Source organism: Sinocyclocheilus grahami, unplaced genomic scaffold (assembly GCF_001515645.1).
Source record: "Sinocyclocheilus grahami isolate Dianchi unplaced genomic scaffold, SAMN03320097.WGS_v1.1 scaffold124.1, whole genome shotgun sequence".
Taxonomy (NCBI): Eukaryota; Metazoa; Chordata; class Actinopteri; order Cypriniformes; family Cyprinidae; genus Sinocyclocheilus; species Sinocyclocheilus grahami.
Genome location: NW_015505303.1, coordinates 1,003,174 through 1,019,074, shown reverse-complemented (window position 1 = coordinate 1,019,074; position 15,901 = coordinate 1,003,174). Strand labels below are relative to the sequence as shown.

General features: G+C 40.3%; 1 protein-coding gene across 1 annotated transcript in view; it reads right to left on the bottom strand.

Annotated features, from left to right (window-relative positions):
• The window catches only part of tenm2b (teneurin transmembrane protein 2b), a 302,210-nt gene that overhangs the window by 76,268 nt on the left and 210,041 nt on the right, over positions 1–15,901 (bottom strand). The window contains exon 6 of the mRNA XM_016278713.1: positions 15,198–15,423. Coding sequence (XP_016134199.1) covers positions 15,198–15,423 — 226 coding nt within the window. The remainder of the gene's footprint in view (positions 1–15,197; positions 15,424–15,901) is intronic.

The following is a 15,901-nucleotide window of genomic DNA, read 5'->3' as shown; positions in this document are numbered from 1 at the left end:
GGGAGGAAGTATCTCAGTGCATGCAGCATGGCCAGCATCTCCAGGCAGTTGATGTGCCACGTGAGATGGTGACCACTCCATAGACCACGGGCAGGGTGGCCACTCATGACCGCTCCCCAACTGGTGAGGGACGTGTCCGTCGCTAGCATTACGCGGTGACAAGGAGCTCCCAGCACCGGGCCCTGAGCTAAGAACCAAGGTTTCCTCCACATGTCCAAGGCACGTAGGCATCGCCGCGTGACCCTGAACATGCAAAGCGGGTTTCCCCTCGGGGAGAACCCCTTGGTCTTGAGCCACCACTGTAGGGGCCTCATGTACAGCAGGCCAATAGGTATCACGTTGGACGCAGCTGCCATCAGATCCTCTCTGACTCTCGCGACTGCAGTGAGGATCGACTCGATATGAGCAGGCGACATACGTGCCTGCATCGTGGTCGAATCCCACAACACGCCTAGATAAGTGGTCCTCTGTAATGGAGAAAGCACACTCTTCTTGGCGTTTTAGTCTTACCTCATGTGGGCGAGAACGACATCTCGATGTCGAACCACCATCTGCTCTGACTGAGCTAAGATCAACCAATCGTCAATATAGTTTAGTATGCGGATGCCTTGGAGTCGCAACAGAGCCAGGGCTGCATCCACACACTTTGTGAAAGTGCGGGGTGAGAGTGCAAGGCCGAAAGGAAGAACACGATATTGGTACGCTTTGCCCCCGAAAGCAAACCTCAGGAACTCCCTGTGATTGGGAAGGATGGACACATGGAAGTATGCATCCTTTAGATCGATCGTGACAAACCAGTCCTCGGACCTGATCTGAAGACCCAGCAGTCTCTGAAACTGCTTGACAGTGAGTGACCGGCCTTCTCTGACTCTCGCGACTGCGGTAAGGATTGACTCGATCCGAGCAGGGGACATACGTGCCTGCATCGTGGTCCAATCCCACACCACGCCTGGATAAGTGGTCCTCTGTAATGGAGAAAGCACACTCTTCTTGGCGTTTTAGTCTTACCTCATGTGGGCGAGAACGACATCTCGATGTCGAACCACCATCTGCTCTGACTGAGCTAAGATCAACCAATCGTCAATATAGTTTAGTATGCGGATGCCTTGGAGTCGCAACAGAGCCAGGGCTGCATCCACACACTTTGTGAAAGTGCGGGGTGAGAGTGCAAGGCCGAAAGGAAGAACACGATATTCGTACGCTTTGCCCCCGAAAGCAAACCTCAGGAACTTCCTGTGAGTGGGAAGGATGGATACATGGAAGTATGCGTCCTTTAGATCGATCGTCAACCCCCCCATCCTTCTTCGGAACTATGAAGTACCGGCTGTAGAACCCGGACTGCCTCACATGAGGAGGGACCACCTCGATGGCCTCCTTCCTCAGAAGAGTAACTACTTCTTGCTCCATGACCAGAGCCTGCTCGGGGCCCACCAGCGTGGGTGTAATCCCATTGAAAAGAGGCAGAGGAGAACAAAACTGGATTCTGTAGCCTCTCTCTACAGTGCGCAGGACACACTGAGACACATTTGGCAGTAGTTTCCACACTGCCAAAAAGTCTATCGATCTCCGGAGGGCACTGAGGCGAGACGGACACCGTGTAATGCGGTGTAACCCGCTGCACCCCAGAGGGGACTGCCCTCATAAGTCCTGGGCCAGTGGCGTCAGGACTTTTTGGCCGAGGACCTCTTAGACTTAAGTACGGTCCGAAGATCCGGCTTAGCCTTAGAGCACGTGCGGCCACGCTCTGTTTTTGTGCGCCCCTGTATGTGGAGCTGGTACCCGGAGGGGGCTGCTCTCGCCCAGCAGCCCCCAGAGCTAGAGAGCGGCGAGGGAGAAACCGCTGGAACACCGCCGCCTGCTTACGGGCCTCCTGGTACCTGTCGACGACCGAATTGACGGCGTTGCCAAACAGGCCGGAAGGCGCAAGCGGGGCGTCAATTAGGCAGACCTTGTCTCTCTCTTTCATGTCTGACAAGGTCAGCCATAGATGCCTCTCCGCTGCCACCATAGCTGCCATAGACCTGCCAATGGCACGGGCGGTTTCCTTAGTGGCGCGGAGAGACAAATCAGCAGTCCTCCTGAGCTCTGTAATATCCTCAGATTTTACCTGCTCACCCTCATCTAGCTCTTTCAGCAGGTCGGCTTGGTATGCCTGTAACACCCCCATGGTGTGCAGACACGCACCAGCCTGACCCGCTGCCGAGTACCCTTTGCCCACCAGAGCTGAAGTTGTGCGCAGCGGCTTGGAGGGCAATGCTGGAGCCTTTAGAGACGATGCCGCGCCGGGAGACAGATAGCTCTCAAGCGTCTGCTCTACCCGGGGCATCATCTTATAACCGCGCTCTTTCATCCCCGCCACATTGCCATAATAATCAGAGGCGGGAATAAAGAGGCGGGCCGAGAATGGTCTTCCCCACGACTTCACCAGCCTGACCCGCTGCCGAGTACCCTTTGCCCACCAGAGCTGAAGTTGTGCGCAGCGGCTTGGAGGGCAATGCTGGAGCCTTTAGAGACGATGCCGCGCCGGGAGACAGATAGCTCTCAAGCGTCTGCTCTACCCGGGGCATCATCTTATAACCGCGCTCTTTCACCCCCGCCACATTGCCATAATAATCAGAGGCAGGAATAAAGAGGCGGGCCGAGAATGATCTTCCCCACGACTTCGACACCTCTGTGTGAAGGTCGGGGAAAAAAAGGCAGGCTCTGGCGTGGAGGTGGTGGCTTAATACGCAAAAAACGCTCATCTAATTTGCTTTTCTGCGGTTCAGCCATCTTCTCGGTGGGCCATTCGATATTCAGTTTGGCCACGGCACGAGTTACCACCTCCAAAAGCTCCTCATACTGGGGCGAGCGTAATCGCCGCTCCGCCTCGGCGGAAGCGGGACCCGCACCGCGGGGAATGCTTGCGAAGGCACCCTCAGCAAAAAGTGCCTTCCGGGAGTGGAGAACATGCATCGGAAGACGCTCGCAATGCGGGCAGTCAGCTCTCTCAAGAGCTGACTCAGCATGCTCTGCTCCCAGGCAGACAACGCACAAACTGTGTGTATCCGCACCCGTAATGAAACGCGGGCAGGGAGGAACACACAGTTTGAAACGCTGGCTGCCTTTGCCCCTACTCAGATGGTGTTTCTTTTCATGTGCTTTAGACATAATTCTTTCTTTTATTTTTATTTTCTTTCTATGGGACAGACAACACCAAATAAGACTCACAACTGACACACACACAGAGCGCTTGCTGAATGACAAAAAGCTGACGCTGGTCTCACCGCACGTGCTTTTATAGCTTCCTGGTCATTACGTCACCCGCCGTGACGTCTCGCCCATCTATTGGTCTGATTACACACGAGGTTCAGAGCCCGTCACGCTGAAGGGTGTTCCCCTAGCGTTTCCGATGCAGCTCGAGTTCCTGAAGAGGAAAAGTACTTTTTTTCATGGAACCCAAAGGTTTTTTTCTATATAAAGGAATACATTTTATATGAAGGAATAATTTATATCTGAAGGAATAAATTAATTGGCTGTCAAGCATAGCCCACTATAATCATACTATGAAAGTGGTCAATATGACTTGTGCATTTTATTCACAAATCAATATATTAATGGCATTGATTCTTGCATGTCACGTAAAGTGTGAATGAGATTTGACAGATTTTGATTGAATAACAATTAAAATTTCCAACTGTTTTTCACATAAATCTATTGTATGGGTTCAGATGATTATAGATTATTATCTTTCAGAAACTGTTTTTTTTTTTTTAGCTTGTCAGGCCCTGGTCACTGTAGTCTTTATATATATGGAAAAAAAGCTTTTGAACTGCTCTTCTGAACTTCTTTTCAGGTCCAGAGAAGAAAGAAAGTCATATGAGTTTGGAAAGACATGACGGTGAGAAAAAAGTATAGAATTTTCATTTTAGTTTGAATTGTTCTCTTTTCTGCGTTTGGTTGCTGCTGCTCATTTCAGCGCTGGAAAGAAGTAACAGGTTGTGAAATGGCACTGTCAGGTTCCTGCACAGCTGTGGGTCGAATTCACAGCAGAATAAGTGGGTGAGTTTGAACTGTGTGTTTCATATGAGCTGGATGAGAGCAGTGAAGTGGGTAGAGAGAAAATCTGTCATTCCCCACTCCGCTGCCTTTACTTTGTGCATGTGGCCTCACACTAAACAGTGCAATCTTGCTGTACAGTCACGGTCATTTGTGGACAAGATCTCGCTCAAGGTAACTCATTCAAGCCTTTATCATTCATCTGAAAGCAGGCAGACAATCTTTTAACAATCTTAATAACACACAGCACAGAATATGAAACATTGCCTTTCCATAGCAAGGACTTGCTATGTTTCATCATAATAGTAAACAAGGGGAAAATCAAAAAATAAATAATGCAGTTCAAAATCTATATTTAAAGAGCAGATAATATCCGGGAAATGCTTTGAAGTCCAAACATATTTCATCATATGGCTTGACAGACGTGTTAGATAAATCAACTTAAGAGAAGCGTTAAAGCCAGACATCGGGGCCATGTGAATAATCGACCCTCTAGGCCAAATTACATTTACGCTGAAGAGGAGAGATGTGTGAAAGGGAGACGGGGATGGATAAATGGAGAAAGACAGAAAAGGAAGGAGAACTAAGCGGCCCATAAAAGCGTTAGAGTAGCAATATATTCATACTGTGACCCACAGTCATTAACCCCTGAGCTACATCTACAAGGTAATGGAAACAACACTTAGGTTCGGTTTACACATATACACACAATGATTAATGAGCACACATACAGAGATAGACAGGACAGACCCTGTGGCTATCAGGCATGTGAGTCAAAGCTGCATCATATCTGATGGACACTAATTGCAAAATGGCATGCAGAAGGAAAATTAATTGATACTCCATCTTATTCTTTTTTAGTGTCTCTGTGCTTTTCACAAGAAGGTTTGAAGATTATACAACATTAAAGAGACCTATCTATCTATCTATCTATCTATCTATCTATCTATCTATCTATCTATCTATCTATCTATCTATCTATCTTGCTGTTGTCAACTTAAGAGAAGCGTTAAAGCCAGACATCGGGGCCATGTGAATAATCGACCCTCTAGGCCAAATTACATTTACGCTGAAGAGGAGAGATGTGTGAAAGGGAGACGGGGATGGATAAATGGAGAAAGACAGAAAAGGAAGGAGAACTAAGCGGCCCATAAAAGCGTTAGAGTAGCAATATATTCATACTGTGACCCACAGTCATTAACCCCTGAGCTACATCTACAAGGTAATGGAAACAACACTTAGGTTCGGTTTACACATATACACACAATGATTAATGAGCACACATACAGAGATAGACAGGACAGACCCTGTGGCTATCAGGCATGTGAGTCAAAGCTGCATCATATCTGATGGACACTAATTGCAAAATGGCATGCAGAAGGAAAATTAATTGATACTCCATCTTATTCTTTTTTAGTGTCTCTGTGCTTTTCACAAGAAGGTTTGAAGATTATACAACATTAAAGAGACCTATCTATCTATCTATCTATCTATCTATCTATCTATCTATCTATCTATCTATCTATCTATCTATCTTTCTTGCTGTTGGTTATTATATATAATATAGTATGCAGTCATGTTTCAGTTGCAATGGATTTTTCATTTATATTTATATTCTTTTTAATATAAATACATTTTTGGAATTTTTTAATTTTAAACAACTAGTGTTGTCAAAAATATACCAAGTCAATGCTTAAATTTAAAAAACTTAATGATACCAGTCTTTCCACAGTACCGGTAGTACGAAATACTGACTCACTGACAGGCGGCTGCTTTCAAAAGCTCCCATATTTGTGTAAGTGTAGAGCATCAAAGATTTCAATTCACAACGTGTTTTTGCAGCACCGAGCATTGTAGCCAATCAAAGATACATTTGTTGAGTATGTGAATGCAATAGCCAATCAGAGGTGTATAAGTGAGAGCCTCCGAAGTTCATTCCGCTTGAGCCAACAAAGTATAAACAAGATGTGAACATGAACTGAACTGATATCAGCTTTACTGATTACAAAGGAGAGTCTTTGCTTACTTCCCGTTTATAACCCATTTGAATAAAAGTTATTTTTCATGCTAAGTACACACTGTAAAGTTTCTAAAGTGACGACTGTATAAAACTGTGGGACTGAATCTGACATTGTGATGTTTGATATTGTGATAGCCATAGCAACGGATAGGACAAAACCAATCTGATGTGTCAGAATAGATCTGTGCAAAGTCTTGCAGCGTAAGTGCAATAGACCGGCCACTTGTTCTGTTATCTGTAATGTGTTTCTTTGTTATTATATTACTTTCATTTGATTTAATACTTTCATTTTGTTTTAATACAATAGCTGATTTTTAGGCCGAACAGTTCTTGTTGCTTAATTGTTGCTTGTTGCCATTCCGTGCCGATCCAGGCAAGTCGGCACAGATTTGGTTTCATTTTCCACTGTGGGGGTGATAACAGAGCTCGTAATACAAGTGTGTCAGTCGTTGCCTTCGTAATGCAGGTGTTTACATACAGTATAATATGTAAATAGCAATTACATTATGGAGGATGATCAGATATTTCTGTTTATTTTGCTCAAATAGCACACTTTGCCAGCTTCAGAGTGAAACCAATAGTGGAGAACAGTTCCTAACCATGCATTGCCGAGCCGAGTTAAGTGGAAACATAACTGGAATCATGCCTTGTAGTTCTTAGTATGGTTTGGCTGATGGTGTAAAAGCAAATTTTTACATAACTGAACAATATTTGAAGGCTACATGCTACTGTTTTAACGTCTTTACTTAAATTTATTAAAAGCATTACAATCACTTTTACTATGGTACCGAGAACCATGGGATTTTACTGGTATTGGTACCGAATAATGAAATGTAGGTACCACGACAACACTAAAAACAACTTACAAGGAAATTTGGCCCTGGGCTAGGAGTTTGGGGGGAAAAACAACAACAACATAATCATTTTATATATATATATATATACATAAAAAGTCTGCTTAGCATTAACAAATCTACATTATCAAATTAACAAATCTGCTTAACTTCTACCATAAAAATCACAATAATTCCTCGAGATGATGCCCATGCGTTTATCACGGTTTACTGTTATAGAAATTCCTAGAGCTTCTTCATCACAGTGAATTTAAATAAAAAATCCCAATGTCAAGATTTTGCACCTTTTTATTTGTTAAAAACATTGAAAACTTGTGTTAGCAAATAAACAGCAGCGAACCAGTCAGAGAATGCTCACCCTACAGGGACATCTCACCAGCAAACCGTCCACACCAACCAGCGCAAACAGAGCACGCCCGAGAAAAATGGCAATAAGCAAAAACAAGGCGAAGCTGCAAAAAATCTCACTTTCACAGTAAACACCTTTTCTCTCCTCCTGTGGGAGAGGCGGAAAGGTCCAGAGTAATTAACAAGCAAACATAAGATTTTAGCAGAGAACGCAAACACAAACATCTCTCAAGGTGAATTAGTATTCCACACAAATATATAAACAGTCCGAACTGTCCAAAATATTCAGCCTAATTGGGATTTCCGATACAGTGACAAAGCCTCTGGTTTGGTGTTCAACATGTTTTACAGGGCCAAGGTCCTTTGCTGTTTGCATGTAATGACCAAAATATATGGTCACTTCATAGATGCAAGTCTGCTGTTTATTTCCACAAACACAAAATATGATAAATGTCTACAAGAAGCCCAGCCAACCAAAAATGGTTTTATGTCGAGGTCCATTGAAAGGGCTCACTAGGGGCTCTCTCTCTCTCATACAGCACATCGATCTACTGCCCTCCTCCATATAAGATGCAGTGGCAGCATTCAGAAACCTCAAACTGAGGCTGTTACATTCTGTCCACTTTATTCTCATCCGTCTCCAGCTAGTGAAGTGTCTAGATAAGAGCTATTCCCATCCACTTAAGAAAATAATGTCGCACAACACGTCTCCATTTTGTACCATCTGGGAATTGGTGCATCCACACTTTGGCCATTGAGAGTGGGGGAAAAATAGCAGTTCAAGTGAGTCTGTAAATGCATTTTAAATACACAACAATGTCACAAAAGTACATACTGTTCAGCTCAGATGAAATGTAAACCCATGTAAACGTAAATCCCATAAAAGACAGAATTAATGCATGCACAGAGGTATTAAAGGATTTGTATATTATACTGTATAATTGCCTGATTAGGTACATTATAGTCAGACCTATACAGTAGCATCTCTAGCCGCTGAAATCCTAGGGCTCAACAGTGAGGTAATATTTCAGTTTCAGTTATGTTTCAAGTGTAGGTTTTTTTCTTGCCTCACCACAATTTTCAAAGGACCCCTACAAAAAAGTATATATTTTTTTACTAATGTTTTTGTATGTCGGGAATTAAATGACATTTTTAATTTAACGTATTAAGAGAAAAATAAAATACACAACCAAAAACGAATATTATACACTACAGTTCAAATGTTTGAGGTGTTTTTTTTAGGAAATTATTACTTTCATCAAGGATGCATTAATGTTATTAAAAGATTCGACTTCAACTAAATGCTGTTTTTTATTACAGAATCCTCAAAAAAAAAAAGTTTTGCACAAAAAATATTGAGCAGCGCATCTGTTTAACTGTGATAATAAGAAATGGTTCAAAAATGATGTTTCTTTAAGAATGATTTCTGGAGTAATGGCTTCTAAAAATTCATCTTTGCTGTCACAGGTCTGCTAAATTAGATCTGCTCAATTGGAACAACTAATTTTGTACTTAAAGGGTTAGTTCACTCAAAAATGAAAATTCTGTCATTAATGTCTGTAATTGGACGTAAACAGCATACGTTGTTTATATCCAGCAGATACTCTCCATAATGGTGCTACAGGGTGACGCTGAGGAGACGAATTGTTGAATAAAGTCTTTTTTTTTCTTTTCTTTAGTGCACAAAAATTATTCTCGTAGCTTCATAAAATTACGGTTGAACCCCTGATGTCACATGGATTATTTTACAGATCTCCTTGCTACGTCTCTGGACTTGGGAACATTTCAGTTGTATTGCCGTCTATGCAGGGTCAGAGAGCTCTCAGATACCATCAAAAATATCTTAATTTGTGTTCTGAAGATGAACTAAGGTCTTACGGGTTTGAAACGACATGAGGGTGAGTAATTAATGACAGAATTTTAATTTTTTTGGTGAACTAAACCTTTAATGCACTTTAATTGTGCAGAAGTAGTGCTGAAGTCCAACTTATGATATGTTTTCAAAGGACCCCTACAAAAAAGTATATATTTTTTTACTAATGTTTTTGTATGTTTGTAAAAATGACATTTTTAATTTAACGTATTAAGAGAAAAATAAAATACACAACCAAAAACGAATATTATACACTACAGTTCAAATGTTTGAGGTGTTTTTTTTAGGAAATTATTACTTTCATCAAGGATGCATTAATGTTATTAAAAGATTCGACTTCAACTAAATGCTGTTTTTTATTTTTTATTACAGAATCCTCAAAAAAAAAAAAGTTTCGCAACAACATAGGAAACAGTTCCGGCGTGACGCAGCTGACACAGAACAGCATACGTTGTTTATATCCAGCAGATACTCTCCATAATGGTGCTACAGGGTGACGCTGAGGAGACGAATTGTTGAATAAAGTCTTTTTTTTTCTTTTCTTTAGTGCACAAAAATTATTCTCGTAGCTTCATAAAATTACGGTTGAACCCCTGATGTCACATGGATTATTTTACAGATCTCCTTGCTACGTCTCTGGACTTGGGAACATTTCAGTTGTATTGCCGTCTATGCAGGGTCAGAGAGCTCTCAGATACCATCAAAAATATCTTAATTTGTGTTCTGAAGATGAACTAAGGTCTTACGGGTTTGAAACGACATGAGGGTGAGTAATTAATGACAGAATTTAAATTTTTTTGGTGAACTAAACCTTTAATGCACTTTAATTGTGCAGAAGTAGTGCTGAAGTCCAACTTATGATATGCTTAAGTATATTTGATTGTGCTAAAGTGGAACTATTGCAAGTATAGGGACACATTAAATATCTTGCATTTAATGACAGATATTATTTAAAGATCATACAATCTGCATCAATAGTAACATTAAACACATTTTAAGCTTAATATTAAGAAATATGCATTATGCACAGGTAGTACTTAAAATAAAGTTTAATTATTATTTTTGTATAAGCAAGTCTCGAGCAATATGTTGTAAATGTTAATAGATTTGAACTATACTTAGTATGAAATCAATGTATTTTAAATATATTACTTTTTTCTAGGGAAGATTCTTCAGAAACATCAAAAAATCTTACAGGCACCACACTTTTGAATGGAAGTCTATATATTTTCTGCTACCACTCTCAGCTTAAATTTGACCATGTTTCAACATTTCCACAAAAGTCTGCAGATTCCACCTGGTTCATTTATATATCTGGCGACGAACAAAAGCAGTTAGCGATAGCTGAGATTCAGAGCAGGAAAGGTAAGTATTTCTTCTCTGTATTTTTCTGCGGAGAAGTTAGAGGCCTGTTAGGGGATGACAAGTCATGTGCAGAACAAGTGAGAGAAATGACACCGGTGTTTCAAACAAGCCCACGGGGAGAGCGATAGAAGGGGAAAAGAAAAGAAAAAGACAGCAGGCAGACACACAAGCTCTTCCCTGACGCCTAATAAAGAATCTTCTCCCATTTCCGTCCACTAAGATGGAGCACACCGTCATTAGCTCCAGCTCAGGGGGGCACTGCAGGAGTTTTAGCCCAAGTAAACCACCTCTAATTGGGCTCTGTCTCTGTGGCAGGCCCAGTTTTTTTCCAGATAAATACGGAGCTTCCTGAACGCTAGGCTGAAAACTCGAGACTATGGAGGAGAGCTCCCAGAGCTCAAGTGTTCAGCGCACTCTGATACTGCACTATTAACACACACTCAGTTGAGATTTTGATGGTGGTGTGACGTCCGGGAGGAAAACAGTTTGAATAAAAAAAGTTTATCTCTGCTGCTCCTCAGAACTGGGCCATTTCTTATGCACTGACGGGAGATAACGATGGAGATCATTTTTCATAAGATAATTAGTCTTGCATAGCTAGACACCGTGAGCCTGCATTTTTTCAAACCTTCGAGCATCTGGAGTTTCCCCTCTGTGAACAAGAAGAAACTGTAAGAGCGTTGAACGAGTGTTCATGTAGACCAATAAGCTTGGGAAAACGTGCATATTAAGGTCCACTTGTAAGACTGGCCAGCACAACGAAATGGTTTATTTTCATCTGTCACCAAGAGATTTAAGACTTAAGATTTAAGACCAATTACAATTAAAATCCTGGCAACTGACTGAAACTACAACCAAAATAAATTATGCTTGTAATGTAACTAGTATTTTTCAGTGCAGTAGTTTTTGCTTGACAGTAGTTGAGGAGTTCAATAGAAAACAGCTTTTCCAGAAACAAGCTACTTTTTTTCCTGTAAGTGACAGTATAGCTTGACAACCGATGCTATGAGTAACGAAACACGCTCTCCTATCTATTTGTAATTCGGTTGGGAAATCTGATATTTGTTTTATTGAATCAGTTCATTCCGATGGTTTGTTTAGCAAATCAGTTCATTGAGCTTAATTTTGAGCTACAGGCAAAAGAAGTGAAAAATTTCAGTTTTGGTTGAATTTGAGATTTTCACAAAAAGGAGTTCATTAAGCCCTCTTCTAGTGATCCCAATGCTCCAAATAGTAATTAAACATCTAAAATGCTTTTCCAGAAACAAGCTACTTTTTTCCCTGTAAGTGACAGTATAGCTTGACAACCGATGCTATGAGTAACAAAACACGCTCTCCTATCTATTTGTAATTCGGTTGGGAAATCTGATATTTGTTTTATTGAATCAGTTCATTCCGATGGTTTGTTTAGCAAATCAGTTCATTGAGCTTAATTTTGAGCTACAGGCAAAAGAAGTGAAAAATTTTCACAAAAAGGAGTTCATTAAGCCCTCTTCTAGCGATCCCAATGCTCCAAATAGTAATTAAACATCTAAAATTATCTTTATTTGTACATTTTCTGAGAGGAGTACCTTTTTCTCTGCTCACTTCTGGACGATGCTGGACAATCACTGCTGCTGCTTCTCACCACAAGTTGTAGGTCTATTGTTGCAAAGCGCAGCATTCCAGCTTTGTGAATATTCATATTGAATTCTCGATTACATGCCGAGTCCAAACCAGTGAAATATGGTCAGCTGACTGACATTTGCAAAGCATGTGCATAAGACACGCCTCTCCTAGAGCGCACAATCTCCCTATAAAGTACTTCATTGTGAAATATGTCTTGGCGAGATTCACATAAGACTGCTGTCTTACATGAACGTTTAGTTAATGGTTGGTAAAAAATCTGCTGTGTAATATTATATTAGATCCATGCATTACAGTAGGTCTTAATGTAGATCTGAATGTTAATCATACATTAAAAGAAAAGACGGAATCACTTGCTGCTCTTGATTAAAATACTGTTTATTTGCATCTTTGTTCTTATTTTTAATAACAAAGATAAAACAAAAAATAGCTATATTGTAATTAATAATATAGTAATTATTATTAAGAAATAAATATGCAACGTTGCTTGGTTATTTTGCTTTGTAATCTTCAGAAAACTTTAACTCGATTTTTCTCAAAATCAACTCTGCTGACTCTATCGCCTTCAAACAGCTGTAGCTCAGAATTTTTTTTGTCCGATTTCAACAAGTCATATATCATTCATTTTGAAGGTATTTTAAGGGAGAATGTGAAACTAAATAGAACTCATTTTTTATTTCTGACTCATTTTGCCAGTCACAAATAGAAAAAAAAAATCTAAATAAATGCTGCTTAGTGAATAAAATTACATATTTTAGAATTTTTTTTAATTTTTTTTAGTATTCAGTGTTTTCAGTTAATATTTTTATTTTATTTTAATATTTTAGTTTATGTATGATGGTACCACCCTAAACCTTCTTCCTAAACCAAGTTCCATGTCATATATTTCAGATGTTTAAATTATTTATGATCTTATAATGGTCTAAAATATATTTTTGCCTTTAATGCATTGAGCTTCGTTTTATTAGCAGCTTTTAGTGTATATTTTATATATTTTTTATATATGTTATAATAATTTTATGTATTTTATATCTTTTTAAAATATTTTTGAACATTTGCTAACTATTTTTATTTTTTTTCACACATCCTAATAGCCACAGGGCAGACAGCTGCATCAAATAGTGGGTCAAATCACCCCACCGACTCTACTACAAAGACACGGCAGAGCTGAGAGTAGCTCCAAATTGCCTCTGTAAATACCCGATGGTATTTATCTCATGAAACCGTCGTGAGAAGTGCTGGGTTTGCACTTTGTGGCAGACAGGGCTGTCTAACAGACAAAGCAATATGAGGTAGAGGGTGTTTGAGGTCACGTCCTTATGCCCTGAAAGAAGTCATTCTAATCGGCCAGCCAAGGGTAGAACTTTGAAGTGTCAGGGGATTGTGGGTAGCCTGTCCAATGTCTGGAGTCAGCTTGATACGTTTGAAGGATCTGAGAGTGCATTTGCGTGCGTGTGCATGGAGAATATTGATGAAGCAAACCTGCGTCCGCTCAAAACTGCGATGCAGCTGCGTGCGTCGGGAGTAAAAACTCCCTCCGAACTCCAGCCTGCTCCACCTGCGGTCCCCTCGGCTCCAGACTCCCGACCACTGAGACACTTCATCTAATGTGACAGGTGCACATTCCTCACTTTCTGTAACTCTCAACCAATCTGTCACCATATGGCCCTATTCCTCTCTTGCTAGTACTCTAGCATTCAAAGCAGAACTTTTCGTATACCATGCATGCCGTTGCAGCCCTGCTTTGCATGCGTGCCATCGCATGACCTATTTTTCAGGCGGCGCTTGATTCATCTGAAAGTGAGTGTCAATTTTTTTATGGGAGAGAGCGACAGAGAGACGGAGCGAGAGGAATCTGTGCGGAGATGGATGGTGACTGGGGCTGATGGACGTGGAGTGTGTGTGAATGTGTGTTTATGCGTGTGTGTGTCCTGGCTCTTCATGGATTCTGCGGTGTGAACGCATGTGCCGACACGGTACTGGACACGCGACGTGGTGCTGGGTGGGGTACTAAAGGAACTGGGTTGTGGTGTGTATCGGAGCACCTGGTGAATAAAAGATCTGAACGATAGGGGGATGGGAACCGAAGGAAAAGAGAGAGAGAGAGAGAGAGAGAGAACAAGAAATAGACACAAAAAGAGTGTGTGTCTCATAAATAGTGTATATGGCAATAGAGGAGAGTATTGCTGACACTAGGGGATCAACCCTCCAGTCCTGCAAGAAGAGATACACTATACTACACAATAAACAAACAAAAAAATACAATCCGCAGAGACCCAGCACACACAGGGTCTCTGGGTGGGTGGGTGACATGGATTTGTGTCTTTTGTGTCTGTGCACTGTAGACTGGGGTATAATTAGATGCAGTGACTGCCAAAATTCTAAATATGTATATATTATAAATACTCAAGTGAATATATATATATATAATGTAAATTAAAGTCTGGAAGTGATGAAATTTGTATAATTTTATTTAGGACAATTACTGTATAATTACTCACAAAAATATATAGATTATATTATTTTATATAATTACATTTAAATATAATCTAATGTAATATAAATAAAAAAATAATGCATTTAAATAATTGTTCATATAAATGTAAAATATAAAAATGTATATTATACAGTGTGTAAAACCGTAATTTTGTAAAAATCTATTTTATTAGTTTTAAGTGTTATAAATGCATCTAGTATAATTAGTCATCAAACAAATAGATTATAATATTTTATTAAATAATTGTTGTTATTGTAACAAAATATGAATGGAAATGAATAATGCATTTTAGTAATTATTATATTTTATTTTATTATATTATATTATATTATATAATTTATATAATTTGAATCATATTATTTTATAATACATTTTTATATATTTTTAATAATATAACAATACTGTCCCCTTTATCAAGACACAACACAACAGATCATTAATCATGTATGTATGTATGTTTAATGACATCACACAACATAATATGCTGTCAATAAAAATGAACAAAAGCTCTATAATTTTCCCAAAATGAAATCTGCAGCCCTAGCAGGTGTCTTTTGGTGTTTTTGTGAAACTTACCGTGTCTCCAGCGGGACACTGCTGTTAAGAGCCCAACTGTCCTGGAGCTGGACGGATTCAGGGGTGGAGGGTCCATCTGGCGGGGCGGCAGTAAGAGCGTGGCTCTGCGGGTTCCGCCGGCTGGCCTGGTTGCTGCGATTGAGGGAATTAGCTGATGACTGGTGGTGGTTATGCGGGGGAGGCAGAGGAGGTCGCAGGGAGGTCTGACTGTGATGACTGGACGCACCTGAAAGAGAGAGAGAAAAGGGAGATTAATCACAGAACATCTCTTCCTTTATGTTATGCTGTCTGTAAAATGTTTTTAGACCACAAATTCAGAACATCCTGTTGTTCAGGTTGCTTTGATTCAGTGCAACTGGACTCTGTTTACTGTTCAGTAGTCATGAGTGAAACGCTTGTAATTGAAAGGAGGAGAGGTGAAATGCTAGACCTATTGCAACAGAGAGAAGGAGCAATTATGGAAAATAAGATCTAAGCAGACACAAAAAGAAGACTTTGATCAAATCTATTGTTAGGTGGAGAAATAAAACATGACGTCTCTATGAGTATGAAAACAAAAATAAATTTGCATTGCCTTCTAGCTCCTGACATGCTTGCTACAATAAAAAATCTATTTAACATTTATAGTTGAATACAGCTATATATATATATATATATATATGAATGTGTGTGTGTGTGTGTGTGTGTGTGTGTGTGTGTATGTG